General features: G+C 54.5%; 1 protein-coding gene across 1 annotated transcript in view; it reads right to left on the bottom strand.

The window, feature by feature from the left end:
* Window positions 1-2,037: 2,037 nt before the first annotated feature.
* The window catches only part of NKD1 (NKD inhibitor of WNT signaling pathway 1), a gene marked incomplete at both ends in the record, with an annotated part of 85,511 nt that continues 64,711 nt past the window's right edge, over window positions 2,038-22,837 (bottom strand). The window contains 6 exons of the mRNA XM_079723435.1: window positions 2,038-2,630; window positions 3,674-3,801; window positions 5,135-5,219; window positions 5,733-5,880; window positions 11,932-12,027; window positions 15,715-15,821. Of these exons, the coding sequence (XP_079579561.1) occupies window positions 2,038-2,630; window positions 3,674-3,801; window positions 5,135-5,219; window positions 5,733-5,880; window positions 11,932-12,027; window positions 15,715-15,821 (1,157 nt within the window). The remainder of the gene's footprint in view (window positions 2,631-3,673; window positions 3,802-5,134; window positions 5,220-5,732; window positions 5,881-11,931; window positions 12,028-15,714; window positions 15,822-22,837) is intronic.

Genomic DNA, 22,837 nt, shown 5'->3' on the forward strand with positions numbered 1-22,837 from the left:
CAAATCCACTGGTTCAGGGATCCTGGGAAAGACTAGAATCCCACTTCTGCCACCTGCTGTGCGGTCTCAGGAGAGTTACTCAACCTCCCTGAGCCTGTTGTCCTCCCTGAGCTTCCACCGGCTACCTCAGGCTTGTCATAAGGATTAACTGTACTAATCCAGTCCCAGGCACACCAGTAACTAATACAATTAATACAGTGACAACAACTCAGCACACTATCTTCAAAACTAACTCCTTACCAACCATGGTAAACCAACACCAGAGGCTCTGGAAAAGGGGGTGCCAGCTGGGAGACCAAGTAGCAGAAAGGCAGGCAGCTGGAGCCACTTTTTCTTCCTGTGTCCCTCCAGATTCACCCTCCACTCTCCTCTTCCCCGGCAGAATGCCTGCGTGACCCCCATCAATAGCTCCCTCACTGTCTGGCTCCTGGTGGCTTCAGCCAACGGTGCCTCAGCAGGATACAGGCGGGCAGGAGAGTGAGGTCAGGAAGTCATTTCCCTGTAGGGGCCCCACAGGCTGGCTGCATCCTTCCAGTGAAGGTCACGGCTTCTTCAGGTGCCCCCACCCCTCTGTGTCTGCTGAGGATGACTCTCTCCCACGCCCTCCACTCCAGGGGCAGGCGTGGCACCACAGTGCCAGCGCAGGATCTTTTACTCTTTTAGGAGGCTTTGCCCACACTATGTAAATATTCCCTTTATTAAGCTCACCCCATTACCCAATTAGAGTGTGTGTGTCATCAGTGTCATCAGTTTTTCACGGGGTCCCTGACTAGTTGACAGGTGTCCTTTTCCTGGCCTCCCCGGGTCTCAATCAAACAAAATCCTGCTCTACAGAGGACATTGCTCCAGGGTCCCAACTCTGGCCACTGTCCCCGTTTCCCTCCACGCTTCTCTACTCCAACAGTCCTCTCCAAAGTCAGCCAGATCCCAAACCTCGAGAAAGGATCCCTGATGAGAGGCAAGTGGCCGTTGGCATCTAATGAACAGCGCCCCAACAGGAGGCACACAGGGTCACGTCTGGGCTCTGGATGTGTCTTGAGAAGCAAAGCACGGACTTCTGCACACCAGAAAAGGTACCTGAGAGTGTATATTTATAGAAAGATACATAGAAATGGACAGATGGCATCTATCTACAGATACAGAAAGCTCTGTTAGAGAACCACGTAGGTATGTATATATTTGCCAGTGGTAGGACACCAGGTTTCCACATCTTCGGTCACAACCAACAACACACAATTGCCCGATCTTGGAAAACCACACTTGTTTGTGTGGTTGGTTCCCTCTCCGGAGGTTTCCAAAATGAGAAGGCTGGTTTCAGGGGCAGTCTTTAAATATGGGTGTGTATCTTTCTAAAGAAGAGAGGAGGAGGAGAGAAAAAAGAGAAATGTATTTTCATGTTGCGCACGACAGAAAAGATGGGACTGGTTTGGGGCAGGGGCGTGATCCCACTGGAAAGGTGTGAAAGATAACTCCAGCAAGGACAGCTAAGCTTTCTAGGTTGGGACATAAAAACACAACAGCTGGGAAGGTCGCGCAGTCCGCTGAAATCCCTTGTAGCACATTACAATCAGTTAAGGGCAAAATAAAATCAGAATCATACTAAGAGGTAGCAGCTGTTTATCTTCTCGGAGATTTCAAGGGTCTCTGGAAGCCGGGCCAGGGAAGGGTGTTCTCCTGGAAGAGACTGGGATGGGGCAGAGCTCTGGCCAAGGGCTTGCCCGGGGCTGGGAAGCGTGTGGAATGGCCTGCGTGGACACCGCAGCTCCGGAGCCCCAGGGAGCCTCTGCCACTACAGGCCACTTCCAAACCCAGAGTCATTTCTTGGGTAAGTTACGCAGTCCCCACGACATATAAATAAAAGTTTAGTTCTGTGTTTCCATATATCTTCTACATGGAGGCTAGCTGAATATTAGTGGAGTAACAATAATTATTAATAAACAATAATCGTCATAATAACAATAATTAATAGAATAATAATGCCTTGGGGGCAGGGGGAGGGCGTCCTTCATATGGTGGGGCGGGGGCGGGGGCGGGGCTCTAGGTCTGGTAGAAGTGGTGGTAATGGTGGTGGTGTTCGTGGTGGTGGTGATGCTCGTGTCTCTGGACCGCCTGGCCGGCCTGGCTCTCGTACACCACCACCGCGGGCAGCTCCCTGACGTGGTCCCGCCCCACGACGGTGCCGCCCACGGCTAGGGGCGCCTGCAGGCCCCGGCACCCCTGATGGCTCTCCTTGGCACGGTGCTTGTGCTTCTTGTGCCCGAGGGGCGCCAGAGTGGGGAGGAGGGCCGGGCTGGTGGCCAGGTGGGCGGATGGGGACACCGCAGGGACAGCAGGTCCCATGGGGGGTTTGCTTCTTGCCCCTCTGGCCACGTGGCCCACACCCACGCTCTTGCCCTGGGCCTTGGGGGACCTCACAAAGTGCTTGCTCCCGTCCTGGGTACCACCCCGGAGCCGCTGCTGGACCTCCGAGACCTTGGCGAATGGGGCGTCAAGAAAGTGGAAGGAGCCGGGGTCCCCGCCTGGGGGCTTTCGGTGTGGGACGTGGATGGCTTCTGGCTCGTGGGAGCGAGATCGAGCTGGGTTGGAGGTGCGGGGTGGCAGTTCTGACTTCTGGGCCACTGACGGGGAGCCTAGGAACCAATTCAACAAATGTTTAATGAGCACCTACTGTGTGCTGGTGTCACACGGTGCCCTGGAAACCATTCCGCCCCCAGTTCTCCCAGGCTGATAGAGGCAGCTGGTCCTTATCCGAGCTAACCCGACACCTCGACTCCCCTCCCACTGACGGCTCCTCCCTCTGCCTTGGAGGAAACTTTTCTGGAATGGAACTTTGCCATCTGCTAAGTGGGAAAAAGTGTTTCTGTGTTAGGTCTTTAAAAATAATTAATTCTCCTTCTGAGAGCTTGGAAAGAGAGGAGACAGGGACATTGTTAAAACTGTCTAAGGTCACTGGAGCACAAAAGAAATCTGCAAGCATGTTCCTTAACTTATAGAGGTAACTCAGAGGGGAATTAAACACGGGGTGGGGGGGTGCGGGAAGGGGAGAAGGGCGTTGTGGGGAGTGAAATTAAGTGGACCGTGTCTTCATCTATCTTAGCAAGAGCTGAGATGTCAAGGGCTGGTAAAGACAGAGCACTGGGCTTCCCTGGTGGCGCAGTGGTTGAGAGTCCGCCTGCCGATGCAGGGGACACGGGTTCGTGCCCCGGTCCGGGAGGATCCCACGTGCCGCGGAGCGGCTGGGCCCGTGAGCCATGGTCGCTGAGCCTGTGCGTCTGGAGCCTGTGCTCCACAACGGGAGAGGCCAGAGCAGTGAGAGGCCCGCGTACCACAAAAATAAAAAAGCAAAAAACAGAGCACTGTTTTGCTTAACGAAGCCCAAGGTCGTCACTGGGAAAGAGGGGTGGGTCGGGGTGCAGCACCGAACTGTTGTTTTCATTGAATTATAAGCCCTCGGATACTACTTGATTTTGTTCAACTTTGTGCATGTTTTACTTTAAGGTTTTAAATGTTTTGCATGCCATCTCCTCCAAGAAGACTCTATACTCTGTCCAGTAAAAGCTAGGCCTTCCCCCAGCCCAAGGGGGCCAGCGAACACACATTCCCCCGCCAGCCCACCTGCCCGCCCCGCCACGCCCTGCCCTGGCCGCCCTCACCGGTGAAGGAGCTCCCTTACCAGGCCCAAACTGGGATGTGTAGTTTTCTATCCCAGCGAGATCTAAGTAGTGGTTTCTCCTCTCAATGTTCTCATCCACGCAATGGTGGTAGCAGCCGGACTGCTCCAGACGGCTGTCACCCTGGAACCTATCAGGGAAGGCAAGCGAGAGGGTGGGCCCTGGCCTCGCGGTGGGAGCGGTCCCACGAGCTCCTGGGAAGCCACCAGGACAAACCCTTCTGGACCCTCTGTTAATTTCTGTCTGGGTCTTGGGGGCAGGGGAGGGTGGGAGTGACCACGTCAGCACTCTCCCTCCTTCTCCTCCCCTGCCTGGCGTCCCTGGGCCCTCCGGGAGGACTGGATACGGACTGTGCTTTGAACAGGCCCAAAGCAAAGGAGAAGGTAAGTGGTCAGAACTTAAGGATGCTCCAGAGCCAGGCTTCAAACCATGTGTTCCTAACGTCTACCTGGCTCCCCACGGGGTGGGGAGAACAGAAGCCCCCAAGCCATTGGAGTTGAGGCTGGAAGGCTCCATAACCTGCCCAAAGCTCAGAATGGGCCTTCCCAGTGTGGTGTGAGATGCAGGGAGGGGCGGGCGGGGGAGAGAGGTGACCTTTCTCCCACTGCGGGATTCTGGGCTCCCCCTGCCCCTCCCCTTCAAGGGCCTCTGTGATCTGCCCACACGAGCTTGCCTGCTCCCCCGGGGCAGCCCCCCACATCTGTAGCCAGCCTGGGCACCCCCAATTCCTAGCCCTCTCCCCGCACCATGCTGTGTCCCCGTTTGGACCACCTTCTCTCTTTCTCCTATGCTACTGCTTCTCAAATCCCGGTCATTACCTCTCCATGTTCACAGTAGATACTGTCCCACATTACTGTTACTTTATATTACTGTTTACTCAGCACTTTTCTTTACCCAGTCCCTCTCCTTTCTTCCCTCCCTCTCTTCACTTCCATCCTTGCAGTTAAATAACAACAGGTGAAAGATAATTGCAGCTTTACAACCCCTTAGCCACAATTCTGAAATCCAAAACACCTGAAAACAAAGATTTTTCCATAACCCATTTGGCAGCCAAGCTTGCTCTAAACAGATGTGAAGGTAGCTATAGTCTTTCTCTCACTTAGCATGAATATTTATGTGTCCCTGAAGAAATATCTATGTGCTAAAGCCTGGGGTGCTGTGCAGATCCCAGATAGAAATACACTGGGAGCACCTTTCTAAAACTCAACAAATGCCAAATTCCAAAACAAATCTGGCCCAAAGCATTTTGGATGAAGCAACGTGGGCCTACATTTAGCTCTTTGGACAACTGAGTTTGATTTGTGAACCTGCCCTCTGAAATCACTGTCCACCACCCTACGCCCTGCCCCCGAGGAGAATGTAGACTGCAGCCTCCTGCCTGGAATCCTTTAGAGGCAGGTCCACTGCTAGTGCTCAATCCGTGCTCAGAGGCACTGGGCCGGCTCTGCCCGCGCTCGCCCTACCTGAGGAGGGCCCGCTGCTTCTTCTCCCAGCTTCGCAGCTCCTCGGCGGGCTTGGTCTCCGCTCTGGGTCTGGTGCTCTGCAGGTCTGAGTCCCAGCAGAGAAAGAGCCCGGTGAGCAGCCTGTTCCTGCACCCGTCGGCCTCCCGGCCCTGCCCAGACTGCCTAGCACACAGCCCTTGAAACTGGCCCACAGCAGCTTCGCAATGGTTCTGAGGGGAGGGCTCTCCCAGCCAGGACTAAATAGAGGGGTCTCGCAGCTACCTGACCTGCCTGATGCCTCCCCCAGACTCACCTCCTCCCCGGACTCCTTAGCTGCCTTCGAGGCCCCGCCCACCTACACTCCCCATCACAGAAGCCTTCACTGCGGCTGCCTGCCACGCCCAGGTCCACCTCCAGCGCTTTGCTTATGCAGGGCCTTCCATCTGGAATTCCTTCCCTATCCAACCTTCAAGGACCCGCTCAAATCCCACCTGTCCACGGAGCAGCTCGCAGGAAAGGCCCCAGGACTCCCTCCCACTCCTCCCAGGTGGGGCTCGGACCCTCCCTGAGAGCTGGGAATGGCCGACTCCCGTGGCGAGCATGGCCCTCCAGCCCTCACCGGGGTGATTGAGAAGGATGCTCTTCTTGCTCTGGCTCCCGTCGGGGGCCACGGTGAGCTTCACCCGCAGCGTCTTGCTCGACGTCGGGGAGTGGTTGACGGAGGAATCGACCACCTCGTAGATGGTGTGCAGCAGGCTGGTGATGTCCTGGATGGCAAGGGAAGCAGAGACCCACGTGCATTTAAAACAAAGGAATCGGAGGGCCTCCGGAATCTGAAAGGCCGACACCTCCCTGGTTCCCCCAAAGCCCAGCCTCAGGCAAACACTAGGATGTCAGGGGTTCACAGGAAGGGGAAGCAAGAGTGAGGGAGAGTGAATGACCTGAGTGCACAGGAAGGGCCGTGGGCAGTGGGCTTCAGGGACACCGGGGACCTCGGAGGGACTGTGTGGAAGCTGCTTCAGAATACTCTCATCCCAGAGGGAAGCCGCCTGCACTGTTGGTGGGAATGTAAATTGATGCAGCCACTATGGAGAACAGTATGGAGGTTCCTTAAAATACTAAAAATAGAACGACCATATGACACAGCAGTCCCACTACTGGGCATATACCCAGAGAAAACCATAATTCAAAAAGGGTCATGTACCACAATGTTCATTGAAGCTCTATTTACAATAGCCAGGACATGGAAGCAACCTAAGCATCCATTGACAGATGAATGGATAAAGAAGATGTGGCACATATATACAGTGGAATATTACTCAGCCATAAAAAGAAATGAAATTGAGTTATTTGTAGTGAGGTGGATGGACCTAGAGTCTGTCATACAGAGTGAAGTAAGTCAAAAAGAGAAAAACAAATACGGTATGCTAACACATATATAAGGAATCTAAAAAAAAAAAAAAAAAAAGGTTCTGAAGAACCTAGGGGCAGGATAGGAATAAAGACACAGACGTAGAGAATGGACTTGAGGACACGGGGAGGGGGAAGGGTAAGCTGGGACAAAGTGAGAGAATAGCATTGACATATATACACTACCAAATGTAAAATAGATAGCTAGCGGGAAGCAGCTGCATAGCACAGGGAGATCAGCTCGGTGCTTTGTGACCACCTAGAGGGTTGGGATAAGGAAGGTGGGAGGGAGACGCAAGAGGGAGGGGATATGGGGATATACGTAGGCATATAGCTGATTCACTTTGTTATACAGCAGAAACTAACACAACACTGTAAAGCAATTATAGTCCAATAAAGATGTTAAAAAAAAATACTATCATCTCTCACGGGTAGAGAATTGCCCCAGGGACGCTATGGGTGGAGAGTTGCACCAGGGACGCTACATCCCCCCAGACTTCCAGGCTGAGAAGCCTAAGCCATCTCCCAGGCACCAGAGAAAGCTCTTATGCTGGGCACTAACAGGTAAACTTGGAGGAGGGCCTCAGATACTGTGGGCGTGGGCGTCAACAGCATCTACTTCTGGTCTGATGAGCACCTCCTGCATGAGAAATGGAAAAGTGGATGTGTCCACAAAGATAAACTATTCTGTGAGAACTTGACCAAATCTCATCTTCTCTCTGGGCCTCAGTTACCCCCTTAACCAGAACAGCGCTCTCCAATCCTGATTGGGTGACGGAGGGGGAAGCAGGTTCCCCTCACTAGGTCTCCCTTTGTTCCGGGCATCTGCTAAGGTCCTTGGTCTGAGGGGAAGCTTCCTGCTTTGAATGATGTTGGAAGCCTCTGGAAAGGGTATTTGCCCTCTGTAGGTCAGGCTCACAGATGGTCGATTATCTGCCCAGAGACTCTTCATGAACAGACAGTCTCAGCCCCCTTTTGCCCCCTCACCCATAAGGCCTTAGGCAGAGGTGACACCAAGCACTGCCATGGCCATGCAGGTAGGTGGATGGATGACCAGGAATGCGGGGGCCAACTGGGGTACTGTTCCCACCTACAGGAGGTGGCAGCCACCCGGCTCAACTGACTTGTAATGTGGCAGTGCAGGCTGAGGGTCATTCCAGAGAAGCCAGAAACCCAGAATCTCTTGTTAAATCTTCAGAATCTTTGATACTGGCAACTAATGAATTTTTTTCAACTCATTCCCCTCTGCCCGTCTCTATGAATTTGACTACCTCTAGGAACCTCATAGATAACCTCTAGGAATCATACAGCATTTGTCTTTTTGTAACTGGCTTCTTTCACGTAGCGTAATGCCCTCAAGGTTCATCCATGTTGTAGCATGTGTCAGAATTTCCTTCCTTTTTAAGGCTAAATAATATTCCATTGTATGGATATGTCACATTTTGCCTATCCATTCACCCACCAGTGGACACTTGGGTTGCTTCCACCTTTTGGCTATTGTGAATAATGCTGCTATGAACATGGCTGTATAAGTATCTCTTAAAGAATCTGCTTTCACTTCCTTGGGGTATACTCCCAGAAGTGGAATTTTTGGGTCAGATGGTAATTCTATATTTAATTTTTTGAGGAACCTCCGTACTATTTTCCATAGTGGTTGAACAAATTTATAATCCCATCAACAGTGTGCAAGGGTTCTGTTTTCTCCACATCCTCACCAGCACTCGTTATTTTTTTGTCCTTTTGATAACAGCCATTCTGACAGTGTGAGGTACTATCTCATTATGGTTTGTTTTGTTTTGTTTTTTCATTGTGGTTTTGATCTGCATTTTCCTGATGATTAGTGATGTTGAACATCTTTTCATGTGCTTATTGCCTATCTGTGTATCTTCTTTGAAGAAATATCTAATTAGTCTTTGCCCATTTTTTAATCGAGTTGTTTGTTTTGTTGTTGAGTTGTAGGAGCTCTTTATATATGCTAGACATTAATCCCTTCCCAGACACATGATTTGCAGATATTTTCTCCTATTCCATAGGTTGCCTTTCACTCTGCTGATTGTGTCCTTTGATGCACAGAAGTTTTAAATTTTGATGTAGTCCAATTCATCTATTTTTGCTTTTGTTGCCTGTGCTGGGCCAGAAATTCCGAGGGCTATCCTGGGATGGTGGGGCTGCCAGTTTGAGACTTGGGCTCCAGCTACTCACTTGCTGGCTCCCTGGGGATCCCAGCTCTTCTGGCAAGGCCCACGGAGGACCCCTCTTCCCCCTTCTCTTTCCCTTGAGCTGCTCTGCACCCCCATGATTGCCCACTCTTTCTCATCATCTTAGGAAGCCTGTGAAGGAGGTGTCATTATTTTACAGGTGAGGAAAGTGAGGTCTACCAACGTCATCACCTAAGCATCATATACGAGGCCTGGGGCCCTGGTGTGTGATCCCCAAGGATTCCAGCTGATTCAGGGTCTAGGAACATGTGTGCTTTGTCTATCCCAGCTGGAAAATCAGCCCTGTTGACCGCACAGGGTCTGGAACGGAGAGGAGTAGGTGCCTGTAAATACTGTACAAGTGAACACCTGAAGGATGGACAGGTCCTTTCTTCTGAGTTGGGAAGCTGTAGGCTGTGGTTGACGGGAGGCAGGAGCACGTCCTCCCCAGCACACAGGAACATGCATGCTGATGGCCAGAGGGTGTGGAGGGGAACTGTATTTATAGCCAGATTTGAGGAGTGGCTTTGGGGCTAAAAATAGATCAGGGGAAACACCAGGCTGGGTCTTCCCTGGACTGGAAGCCAACCTCCTTGCTGCTGGGCAGGAGAAAGAAACCAGTGAAGGCTCTCCCCAGGGGCCGAGCTGGGGCACCCTCCTTGGAAAGCCTCACTTCCTTGCTATTCGTCTTGTTAGCAAGGGGTAAAGGAAAGCAGAATGAAGAATCAGAAAGCAGTGTCTGCCTGCAAGGTGTCTGTAAGGTCTCCGAGGTGGGGGGCAAACCCTTTTACAGTCAGCTCCTGAGGCTCCCTCGGCCTTTCTGAGCTAGAAAGGAAGACGACGGCTACCAGAGGCTGAGTCGTCTGGGCCACCGCACGTGTTAGAAGAGGGGAGAGGCCACCACACCTCTGAGAAGCCCAGCCTGGCTGCCCCCTATTGCCACCCCAGTTCAGTTCTGTTATGCAGGCTTCAAGCCTGTAATGTGTTCCCCTGTGAAGATAATGACTCCATTCCCTAACAGGCGGCGGCAGGGGGGGTGGGAAACAGGGGATCCTCGCTATGGAAAAACAATGACCCCCAACAAAAAGCATCACAGCTGGAGGGCACTTGGGAGTGTCACCTAAACCATCCCTCATCTCCCCAGGGTCCCAAACCAGGAAGGGTCTCCTCTGCTTCCCAAACACCCAGGTCCCTCTGGGGGCTTTGCCTCCCTAGAATCCATTCTCTCTTCCCCTAATAACAGCACCTTGATTTTATTTTGTAAGCCAAATCCATCCCCCCTCCCATTTTCAGTCTATGTGACTCACGGGTCAAATAACTTTCCCCTGACTCCAGAATGAGCACATGGACCCAGAGTTGGCCATTAAAAGCATCACAAACTTATGGCAAAAATGACTGGGTCAGGAGCAGACATGTGACTCAATCAAAGCCAGTCGGATTCGGTTCTGGAACTCCAGTTGACGTTCTGAATTTGGGAGGGTTGCAAACAGCATGGGATACAGACTGAAACTATCAGCCGTTATCTCGCTACTGCCAAGGGAAGAGCCGGCCTGATAATAAAGGAACACAGAGGAAAGAGAACCGTGAGGAACAGCTAGTCCTGGAGGCATTGAGCCTCTGGATCCAGCCATGCCTGAAGTCAGTGCCTGTGAACTGAAGTTTCAGTTACATGAGCCAATATAGTCCTCTTTTTTTTTTTCTTACTGTACTTTGTGCTGGGATTCTGTCTCTGATGCCCCAAAGAGTCCTGAATGATTAAAATTCACTCACAGCTTCTTCCTCCGACCTGTTCTAACATCCCCTAAACTGCAGCCTGAGGAAGAGGTGGGCTTTTTTCACCCAGGTCTCCCCTCTGGCAGCTTTTCCTGCACTATCTACAGAGAAGAAAATACTGAGCCCTGAACCGGGACAGGGAGATAAGTGAGCAAAGCTTCAGTTCTCCCTGGGAACACCCCGAGGCCCTCACGTGCTGGGCAAGAGGTGGGCATGGAGCCAGCCATGCTCATCTCAGACCTCTCTCTATGCAGATCTGTTACACGTAGCGCACCTGAACACCGGGGCCTCCTGGGGAGGGTGAGGATGTCAGAGAGAAACAGGACAGAAAAGGCAATAAGGAGGCAGAAGGGATGATACCAAGACCCAGGCAAAAGAGAGGCAGCAACAGTCAGCAATAACCCAGATCAGATCACTCGCCAGCTTAAACCAGCCCTCCCCTGGCTTCCCTTAACACCTGGAATCAAAGTCAGGATGCTGGCTGGAGCCTGCGAAGCCCTGCGTGAGCTGTCCTGCCGGCTCCCGGTGGCAGCCCTGTCTCTCTGGATAAGCAGCCACCGCACCAGTCTCCTCTGGTTCCTTAAATGCCCTGAGCGCTCTCACTCTCCCTGGCCCAGGGCTCTGCCCAGCTCAGCGCCCACGTCACCTCCTCCAAGAGGCTTCCCTGGACGCTCCTGCCCATCTCGCTCATACCGCTCTGTTTATTTCCATCACTGAACACGTCACAGCTTACGATGACCCTGTGACTGTTTGAGCCCTGCTTCCCTCAGCAGGCTGTCAGAGCTACACGGCTAGAAACCACGTCTGTGCTGTTGCCCACTGCGCACCCAGTACATGGGAGATGCACACAGCAGGTGCGCCATATGCAGACTCAGGTATGTAGAGAGGGCGTGAGGAACCGAGGGAGAAAAGAGATGTGCGGAGATTTGAGGGCAGAGAGAGACATAGGCATGTAGGCGGAGGAGTGGGGGAGGAGGAACGGGCTTGTGAAGAGAGCCGCTGGCCGGGCCCTTGGGGCTGCTCATTCCTGCATCAGTGGGGGTAGGCACTGCCCGGCCTCTGTCTGCCCAGCCCACCCCAGCTCCTGGGCAGACTGGCCGAGGTGGGAAGTGGCCTGGGGTGATCTCAGAGCTCCAGGACCAGGGAGAGAAGGAGGTAGGACAGGACTCTGTTGGGGCCCAGGGTCCTCCTCTAGGGAGGCCTGGGCTCAGCGCCTGCCTCTTGCCCCTTCTGCAGCAGGAATGGTGCCTCGGCCAAGAGCAGCCCGGCAGCCCTTCCTCTCCCCATTCACGGGTCTCCGTGAAGCTCCCGGCAGCCTCGCTCCTGCCCTCCCCACCTACCCTTAGGAGAAGAGGAAGGGGCAGCAGCGGCGGGCTCATGTGACCGGGCCTGCGCCCGAGGGCGTGGCCTGGCGGGAGGCCAGGCGGGTGCACTCACCTCACGGGTGACCTTGCCATTGTTGTCAAAGTCATACAGAGTGAAGGTCCACTCCTGCCGGCTGTCCTCCTCCACAGACACGTCACACTGCAGCTCCTGGACACAAACAGACAACAGACGAACGTGGTTGCGCACGCGGAGGCTGGAACACCCGTAGGCCACGTCATGGGGCTGCCACCTCCCCCTGTCCTCCCCAGGCTCTGTGTGAAGAAGAGCGTGATGACTACTGAGCCCACACGCCACAACTACTGAAGCCCGCACGCCTAGAGCCCGTGCTCCGCAACGAGAGAAGCCACCGCAATGAGAAGCCCGCGCACCTCAACGAAGAGTAGCCCCCGCTCGCCGCAACCAGAGAAAAGCCCGCACACAGCAACGAAGACCCAATGCAGCCCCAAATTTTTTTTTAATTAATAAATTTATTAAATAAATAAATACATGTATTTAAAAAAAAAAAAAAAAGAAAAAGAGCATGATGACCAGGACGTGACGGGCCCGGGAGAGAGGCCAAGCCGGGCAGGGGAGCATGGGGTCTGGGGAGAGGTGCCTGCCGGGTGCAGAGAGTCTCTGGGTCTTCAAAGGCCAAGGACACACAAGGGGGGCTGTGGGGCCTCAGGAAGAATGCACTTGGACCCAGGGCTAGACGCTACTGGAAGATGCAGGGCTGACTCAGGGAGCCGTGACGGGACACCCAGGGTGGCCACCTGACCTGAAAGGTAGGACAGGAGGGGCGTTAAGAGTTAAAGAGTCTGCCCCAGGTGCCAGCCTGGGCTTGGCCCTCCGCAGCTGCGTGACCTTGGACATGGCCCTGCTCTTCTCTGTGCCTCAGTTTCCCCTCACATAAATTATGGAAAATGATGGTATCGACCTCAGAAGGCTGTTGGGAGCATTAACTGCCCTGTCCCACGTCCCCTCGGCCCCCTCCACATTCCCCTGTAGCTGCGGTGGGCAGTCCCTGACCTCCCACCTCAGGTGCCCGGCTTCCTGTCCGAAGGCAGCCCCAAGGAGTCAAGGATTGAATGCCCAGCGACAACCTGAACAAGGGAGGGGCCAGGCCGGGGGACACACCTGAGTGCATTCGGAGTGGCGGACAGAGCCCAGCTGCCCGTGACCCGCCCATCAACCCCCCGTCATGGGCGCCCCTGCTTCCCTGCTACCCCCTGGGATCACCTCCCAAGTCCTGTCTCAGGGTCGGCTTTAGGAGAACTGGAAACAAGTGCCTATGCCTCTTGGCACAGAGAAAAGCCTAATTGATGGTAGTAGCTGCTATTGTGTTTGCTGGAATGATTAATATAGCGATGACGTCATCATCATCACTCCCACAACCTGAGGTGTCCAACCACAGGGACTTGGAGCTGGGAAGCGGGGGTTCCATCACAGGCGGCACATATGGGGGGCTGGCGGAACCCCAGACAAAGAGATCCAGAAAGGATGGCCATTTGGGGAAAGAGAATCCACAAACGGCCTTTGAGAGCCACAGTTCTATGAAAACAAGCAATGACACCCCCAGACCATCCTGTTCCACGTCTTGCCTCGGCCCACCTCTCCTTCTGCATGAGGACAGGCTCAGCCCCCAGAGAGCGGAGGTGCCCGGCCTCCCACGGCTGGTGGGAGTGAGCTCCAGCACGGCATCCCTGCCCCTGGCTTCCACAGCTCAAGCCGGCTTCCTCCAGCAGTTCTTGGGCGGCCCACGCTGAGTTCAAAGTCGGCCTTCCCTCAGTTGTGACATGCCTGTCTGATACCTGCCAAGTGCCCACTCTGCTCTCTGAGGCACTGCGCCGTGAAGCACAGCAATCGGCCCACACACATGCCTGTACACGGGTGCACGCTTGCGAGCACACACACACGGACACACATACGTATACATATACAGTCCCACACATACATACACATACTCACACATACATACATATACACGTGCATACACATTCTTACACACATGCACGCACATACACACACCTACACACATACACACACACACAGTGTTTACCTGCTTCCCTCTCCCAGCCCCTCCACTTGGCTCCAAAGACAGCTCGGGTTAGAAGTTCAGAAACACGGGTTAAGTAACTACCCCCACCTCCTGTGACCTCTATCACGTGCACCTTCCTGTCTCCCCAGCCCCGGACCTCTCAGGTGAGTCTTCCTCTGGGACCATGGATGAGTCACAGGCAACAGCCGGCCCCACTCCGGAAGTGGACCCACTTGGGCTTCCTGGGAAGACGTCTGGGTCTGGGCCTTCCCTCTGCCACTGGGCTTGGCATTGGCTTTGCCAAGCACCCCCAGAAGACCTGCAGGGACCCAGGGTCGGGGAGCTCAGGAAGAAGCTTAGCACCCACAGCTCCTCAACTAGATGCCGCTGACCCCTCAGCTCCTGCATCCAGGGCCCTCGGCGACCTGTCTTACCCACACTCCTGCGTCATCCCCCCTGACTCCCTGCACAGTGCAGCCTGCTGTCCCGCACAGCCCGCCGGCACTGCCACGCCTCCAGGACTCTGCCCTGCTCTTCCCTCCACCAGAAGTGTCCTCCTGAGCCCAAAGGCTACCCCCGTGCATCACCTCTCCCAACTCGTGCTCCTATGCCCAGAGGCTCAGCATAGACACTCGCCCCCTCCAACCTCTGCCTGCAGCCACGGCTCCCTCCTCCGGGCACTGCACGGAGTGTCTGGACTGCCAAAATGCCCATCACCCTGCAGCCCTCCGGCCTCACTTAGGTGACCTCCCTGTCCCCCTCCATGCTCCCAGATCCCCATCACGTCACCAACTGTGCAGTTACTGGGCCTGCGTCACTCATCTGTCCCCCTTGCCATGCTGTGCTCCATGAGGGCAGGAACCATGTCCAGTTCACTGCCGGGTTCCCCGGTACCCTCAGTTGTCAATCAACACTGGTTGGAGGGAGGAAACAAAGTACTCATTCTGAATTGAACCCCCTTTTAAGCACTTGAGATGCCTTAACTCAGCATGCTTCCGACATCCCAGTAAGACAGATATCGCCATTTCAGTGGAGGGGGGCAAGTGAGGCAGCGGCAGAGCTGGGAACTGTCCCCCACCTGCTGGCCCCAGAGCTATGCCCTAGTGATCTCATGAAGGAGACAGAGGAGGAAGGAGGGAGGGTAAAAGGAGGGCGGGGAGAAGCCGGTAAGCTCCCTGAGGGCAGGTCTAGGTCTCGCTCTCAGCACCTGGCCCTGTGCTTGGTACACAGAAGGAGCTTAATATTCCATTCGGGGAGGCGGGACAGACAGACTGTGGGCTCTGGGCGGGCATGTCCCCTGTGGTGTTGACCACCTGAGTCCCAGACAGAGTCAGGGACCTGCCCCAGGTCTTCTGGTCGTCCACACCCCACCTGAGAGTCCCCACATGCTCCCCAGAACAGCCTTGGGAGCTAGAAGCAAAGATTTCTTTCACCAGTGAGGAAACTGAGGCCCAGAGAAGAGGGTGGTCACCCAGGCAGTAACAGCAGCACCAGGGCCAGGGTGCCGTTCTCCCCCGTTCACTCTCTTGTCCTTCCCCCAGGCCACCAGGCCACAGCCCAGGGGCATCCTCTGGCCACCCCTCCATGTTGAGAGGGGCCCCAAGCTGAGAGGGGAGGGCAGAGGTGAGTCCCCAGGGCTGAGCTGAGCTGGGGCGGCCCCAGAGGTAGCAGGAGAAACCTCTCCCAGAGGGCGGCTCTTCACCCAGGAGGGGAGGGGTCTTCACATCTGGATGGGCCTCAGCTTCCCTCCTCGAAAAGCAGCACCGAGAAGAGAAAACCCTTCCATCCAGGGCCCAGCACCAGGAAAGGAAACTTACTTCGAATTTCAGCTGCTTCTTGGAGCCGGGGCAGGATGCGCCCGTCTTCTCCATCCTCTCCTCATCTCCACTGGCCAGCCCGTCCGTCTTCTCGGGAGGCAGGGCCACTGCAGGCAGAGGCGAGGGAGACAGCGTGAGGAGGTGGGTCCCGAGCCCCCCAAGCCCAGGTGCCGGGCTGCGGGGCCACCAGCTCCCTGTGGCTTTGTCCCGAGGATGTCCTCACCATGGCGTGGGGCCCATTCTGCCCTGCCGGTTTGCTGGAGTCCAACTGCTCTGTCCTCTGGCCCCGTTAATGCCCAGGGCTGACCCTGGGAGACCCTCTTCCCAGGGTGCCTCTCTGCCCGCTGCTCAGGTCACCCCAGTGGGCCTCTCAGGCCTCTGTTCTCTGCAGCCCAGATAAGCAGCCTGAGGCCACCCAGGGCAGTGCTGGGCCAAAGGGCAAGTGAATGAAGGCAGAGAGGTGCTTTTAGAGCCCCCAGGGGGAGCTCTGGACCACAGCCACTTTCTGCAGTCTCTGCCTTCCAGGAGGACGTTGTGGTGTCCTCGAAGATGCCACCTGCCTGGGCACACTGCATGCTACCTGCATGTGGCACACTGGTGGGTGGTCAGGAAGAGGGATAGAAATGGAGTTCACTGGGGTAGGTGAAGGGCATATACACGAGCACACGCGCACACACAGACACGCAGGCACGCACACCATGGTATCTTCAGGAGCCCGCTCACCCTGGGCCTTTCATCCTGCCTCTGCTCACCTAGAGGGTCTTCCCTCTGCCAAAGGTATTAAGCAGAGGGTTATATGGTCCTGTGCATCCTCCCAGGAGCAGTGGGAAGGTGGGCACGAAAGCCCGGGGCCTGTGGACACCATTTTCCCGTGAATACCCCTAAGAGGTGCCAGGAGAACAGTGCAGGGGGGCAGCCATCATCTCGGAGCTAGGACCCAGCCCACGAGGCTCCCTCAAATCTTGAAAGTCCCACTAGACCCCTTCAGCCCCTTTTGTCTCTGCCTGATAAAGGGGACTCAAGTTTGCTCAGAAATGTGCTTTCCAAAACAGCCTCACAGCTCCTCTCTTTAGATTCCCTCAGCTGCCCTGGGGCAGTGATTCTGTTGTCCTGTTTTACAGGGGAGCAAATGGAGCCTGGCTCCCACGTGAGGAACTCTCTCCCCTTATGCCTGACTCAGGGTGGCCCAGGAAGGCCATGTAAGGAGCTGAGAGGACTGGGCAGTGGCCCCAACCATGGGTGGACTTTCTTGGGAAGTCAGGAGCCTGGAGAAATGCAGCCACCAGGCCAGGAAACTAGGTGGGGGGCTTCGCCACCCCCCCACCCCTGTCCTCACACCGCACTCACACACCCTTGCACACCAGGACCCAGGAGTGGCTGCTGGGGAAGTTCCCCAGCTCTCCTGGTTTGCTTCTGACCCGTGGGCCCAGAAGTTATCCAAAGCACTTCCCGTGGGGCCCCGCACGGCTTGGTGGCCTCCGTGCATAAAGGTGAGGCAGTGACCTCACACAGGGCTGACTACACCACTCAGCGACTCACTCGGTCCTCACAGCAACCCTGTGAGGCAGTTACTACTATCAGCTCCACTTTGCAGATGGGAAAACTGAGGCACAGAGAGGTTAAGTGCTTTGCTACTAATTGACGGGGCTGGGATTTGAACCCAGGCGACCTGGCTCATGCTCTCGACCACTCCATGCCATTGCTGGCTTGGTTCAGGAGACTTGGTGCCAGCCCAGGGAGAGGTTAGTCTCTGCTTGGGTCCTGATCCTCCCGACACTGTGTGTGGCCCTGGGCAGGTCACATACTTCTCTAGACATCTCAGTTTCCCCAACTGTAAAATGGGGATGATAACAGTCCCCTGCCCAGAGGATTCCTGTGTGGATTCAAGGAGCTATGACTGAAAGGGCTAAGACCCAGCCAGGGCCAGCACACGGGGTCCAGGCATTAGCAGTCATAGTCTGGGGAATGATGTCCCGACACATTTAATCTTTTAGGAATCATGAAGTGGGCAGCTAAGTTTTTTTAAAACTGAGGCTTTTGGATACAAACAGACACAACGCGTCATATCAGCCTGGGTGGGGAGCAGGACAGGGAGGAAGGAGGTAACGATAAGGATGCTCCAGTCACAGGCCAGACAGGCGGGGACAGGAGGGCCATGGCGGCCAGTGACTGACCCGGCTCCATCACAGCTCCCCTGGTGGCTGGGCCTGGGGGCTGAGGCAGCCACTGCCGGGTGTCCCCGTCCTCTCTTCACACCCAGTGGGATGCAGGGAGCCCCCAGCTCTGCATGTCCCCGCAGCAAGGCAACAACTCCCTAGAGCTGTCAGGGGCTCTGGCTAGAGATCCCGTCTCAGTCACAGACCCTGGCTCTTCCCTGGTCGTTTCACAGAATGAGGCCAATGAGAATAAACCTAAAAGATCTGGCTCCTCCGGGGTGGGGGCACTCGGCATCCTCATCACTGGGGTGGTTGTAAGGGGAAGGTCGCTGGTGCTGACCGCTCCTGGGGTAGTGGATGAAACCAAGTCCAGCCCTCCCTGCTCCTCCAAAGCAAACACCTCCAGGGCCAGGAGGTGTCCCGCTCTGGTGTGACTCCAAGCCCCAGGGAAGTCAGGTGGGAGATTGGCCAGTGACCCAAGGACAGCCAAGCATACAGCCTGCGCCACCCTGACCCCTCCATCTCAAATCTATCAGTGCACTGCTGGGCCAGAGCTGCCACCATCATGGGAAGAAGAAAAAGAAAAAGAAGAAAGAAAAACAAAGGCCAGCTCCATCTTCAAAGCTGCTGCCTCCCTCTGCCGAGGTCCTGGCTGGAGATGCAAGCCGGCCAGGCTTATCGAAACCAAACTTCAAGTTCAAAGGGAAGTTATCAGAAAACCACCTTCAGGTTCAATGTTGCCTTTCAAGTTCCACTTGATAAAACCCAAAGAAAAGAAACCTCTGTCCCTGCTCTCTCCTTCTCCGGGGCACCCCCGCCCCGACACCCAAACAGCCCGGTCCTTCCTCAGGTCCTCCCCTCCTGCCTTCCTTTCTCCTCTCCCAGGGAGGAGGGGGACATCCCCCTCCATCCCTTATCCTCATTGTATGTCTTCTCCAAGGACCAGGGCTTTGTCCTTTCTTCACCAGGGGGTCCGATCCCTCATCCCACCCTAGCTCAGAAAACCACCTGGACACCCACCCGGGGCCGCTTCCCAGCATGGGGACAAGTACAGGCGGGTCGTAGGGCTGGGAGCCATCTGCCCTGGAGTCTGGGGGCCAGGAACAGTCAGCGCCCCTTTGTCCCCACCAAAGAAAGTCTTTCTCCCTTTCACTCTCCCCTGCCCAGCGGCCAGAAGAGGTGGCAGATAACCAGTCGGCAAGCCATGCAGACCCCAATGCCAGAGGCCTGGGCTGGGACTCAGGGGCCCTCCTCCTCCATCCACATAACCCACTGAAACCAAACAACGAAAAACCGCCACCTGTCCCAGCCACCCCTGTGCAGAACAAATCGCCCCCCCTCCGTGCATCTGTCCTCGGGCACATGGGCAGGTGGGAGAAGGGGGAATGGGGCTCGCCACAGGCTGCCTGGGTCCAATCAACTGGAGATATTTTTGTCAAGATGGGTTTTAGCACCAGAGTCCAAGCGCATTCCCTGTCTCTTACTCCTGTTCAGCCCAGCAGTTTCCCCACTCACCCACCCCAGAGGTGATCTTTTGCGGGGCATAGCTTCAGGGGGACTCTGATCACTCTTCAATTGCAACAGTAACAACACTGCTAATTTGAAAGCAGAAAGGAAAGCCACGCAAGGGGTAGGAGAAAAAGGAAGGGAAGGAACAGAGAGGGGAGGAAGCAAAGCCTTTCACTTGCCTATGAAGCACCCTTGGTGACCTACAGCAGGGGTTGGCAAACTACAGCCCGAGAGGCAAGCCAACCCACCGCCCGTTTTTGTCAATAAAGTTTTACTGGGACACAGAGACACTCACATCCATTGTCTATGGTGAAGCAGAGTTGAGTGGCTGCAACAGAGACTCTAATGCCCACAAAGCCTAAAACATGGACTTTCCCAGCCCTTTACAGTAAAGCATGTGGACTGTGCCTTAGGTAAGTGCAGCTCTGCACACCTACGAGGATACATCCTTGACAGGCAGGGTGCAGGCTTCACCTGCTGCTCACCTGCTTGACTGAAAATCCTTGTGCAGTCCACAACCTGCCCAACCATACACAGTGGCCATGGAAGAAAGAAAGCGTCAACTCTGCTTTCTTAAAACCAGGTCTCAGCTCAGACAAGTCTGGGGCAGCGTGTGGAGCTCCTTCTCTTTGGAAGCTGTTCCCTATCCCTCCTCTCACCGCGGCCACGGCCACGAGGAGCCAGCCGGCCGTCTGTGTTTACCAGATGATGGCTCTGTCCCACATTAGCTCCCAACCTGGCATCTCTCCACCCCTAGCAACTGCCAGATTAAATGCATTACTTGACCATCTTCACCCGGCTCCCTTTGATGTTCCCTTCTCAAGCTTCAAAATACCTTTTGGAGGGAGATCAGACAGCATTAAACAGAATTACTAATTAATTAAGCAAAGTTAAAATTTAAACACTGTTTGTTGTGTTAGCCAAAAGCCTGAACAGAACAGACTTTTTTCCTCCGCTGAGATCAAAGACAGTCTCTTCCCTCTCCCTTCCCCCAGTTTAAAAAAAGCGGGTGGGCGTGGGGCGGAAGAGAGAGAGAGAGAGAGGAGAGTGCTTGCGCACCGCGGAGAGTAGGGTAGGAAATGCCGGAATGGGCGCAACTCTGATCATGGGTCCCCGACACCCACCCAGGGACCTAATGGGAGGCATCTGAGGCTTATTTGGGACCTCACGGTGGGAGAGCCACGGTCACTTTCTCGGGACTGTTTAGCAGTGACCCAGGGAGCAGGATGGCATAGCCCACCCAGCCTGAGCTGTTGACAGCTGGCGCCGCCCAAGCATGAGAAGAAGAAGGGCTGTGAAATGAAACAGATCCAGCCTCCTGAGGCCCCACCCTCCTGAGCAGGAGGAGCGCCCCAGGGTTCTTCCACTCCTGGCCTTGGGGTCAGGGTCATTTGGGGTCATTGGGAGACCGGCTCTGAGAAGCCGGCTGTGCACGGTAGAACTCTAGGGGGCGCTGCTCACATGCCGGACATCCTAGATTTGTGTATTGCTTGTGACAGTTTTCGCACAGATGGCAGAAAGATGTCTGGAGGAGGGGCCCCTTTTGCCAATTTGTACAAATGCATTTGTTGCTAGCAGAGGGCTGTCTAAACCCATTCAGTCTGCAGTCCTATCTGGGATCTCCTGATGGCTTCACGGGAGCAGGTCACATCCACGCAGCCAGAATGCAAGTTTCTCGAGAGAGCTGGCTCTGCTAGCTGCTGCCTCCTGGGCTGCCCACAGTGCCTAGCACGTACCGTACGTGCACAGAGCAGATACTCCATCCCAGCGAGGTCCACTGCACCAAACCCCACAGGTGGACGGAAGGCAGACTGCATAACAAACACTATGAATTCTGGCGTGATTGAGGCTGCGAACTGGCATGGGAAAGGGTGTGGTTTAAAAGGGGTAGGTCTTCCTGAATGCCAGACGTCGGCTAAAATCCAGACCCTGGATGAGATCAGCAAATGCCAGCTTATTTTAACATAATCCAGAAAGGCCTGGTTGATATTAAACTTTGGAAGAAGAGACAAATTTGAAACATGTATGATTAAATCAGCCCCACCAAAGACCAGAAATTACTAATGCTGAAATGCCAGGTGCACACCTCTCTTAGCCTGGTTACCTGGCAAGTTCTTCTCAGTTGATACAATGTAAGTAAGATTTAACACAAGCCAGAGCTTCCTGGCTGGAGTTAGGACCCTGGCCTTAATGTAGCCACAGGCCTTTCTCAATTGTCCACATCCAGATTATCTGCCACAAATATTTTAGGCTCAGGGTGGCTTGCCAGGATGTTTCTGACTCCCCAACCCTCCAAAAGCAGCTGTTAGAGGGAATGCAGATGAATTTTAATATTAGCTTATGCCAAATATAATTAGGAGGGTAAATCTGCTGCCAGTAAAAAGAGAAGGATATCATATGTGCATTCCAGGCCAAATGGTTTCTTGCATTATCTGCATGAGGCTCTCCTCGGGGAACGAGGGTCCAGAGATATACAAATCTATTTGTCCCTGCACACAGCAGCGGGCTGTACATGGAAGCTGGTAAAGTTAGTGGGTGCACACATTATTCCATTAAGTCCTCTTAATAGCACCATGCAGGGTGCGTTACCGTTTGCATTTTACAAGAGGGAACTAAGTGTAAAAAGCAAACTTGATTGAGCCATTTCCCTGCTGCTTTCTCTCAGTCCCATCTCTCCACAGAGCTGCTTTTCCCCACCAAGAGCACTCTTTCTGTCTCTCCAACTCCTGTTCATTTTTCAGGTCTTCACTGTAAACGTCCCTACCTCTGAGAAGAAATGCCCTCATGCCCTCAGGGGCTAGGTTAGATTTCCCTGCTCAGTGATCCCCGATTACACCGTTATTACCATTATTCATTTGACTGAACACTCCTGCTGCAGCTCCAACATACAGCACAGTGCCTGCCACCCTACATAGAAGTGTCTCATCATCACCATCATCAAAATGAAACAACAGGAAGCAGCACAAAATCAGGATGTGAACGCAGACGGTGTAGGAACACAACTAAAATCCCAGTTTCCTGCCTCCCCAGCCACTGTTCTCTCCATTCTGTCACACAACAATAGTTAACACCTGTTCCTGCCTGTCCCACAACCATTCTCCCCTTCTGATAATAGCATCTGGGTTTTCTCTAGGGGGCCACCCCTCCCCCACCTCGATCCATGTGGTTTCCCAGGGGCTGATCCCACTCCAAGCTTCCGGGACGCGCCCAGCACCCAGACCCGACCAGCTTATTTCATCCTGATGGCCCTGTGACTTACTTAGCTCAGTGGCAAAGGACAGTTCATCGTGAAGCTAACGAAGCTAAAGCTTCTGGGCCTCTCGCTTGCACGGGCCTCTTCCAAGTTGGAATGTGTTGGCATTGGTTGTTTGGTCGTTTTTGTGGCATTTTCAAAATTAGAGATTTTATCCTCAATCGGTTAAGAACGCTCTCTTCCCATTCTGACTTCCCACACGTCC

This window comes from Hyperoodon ampullatus, assembly GCF_949752795.1.
Source record: "Hyperoodon ampullatus genome assembly, chromosome: 18".
Taxonomy (NCBI): Eukaryota; Metazoa; Chordata; class Mammalia; order Artiodactyla; family Ziphiidae; genus Hyperoodon; species Hyperoodon ampullatus.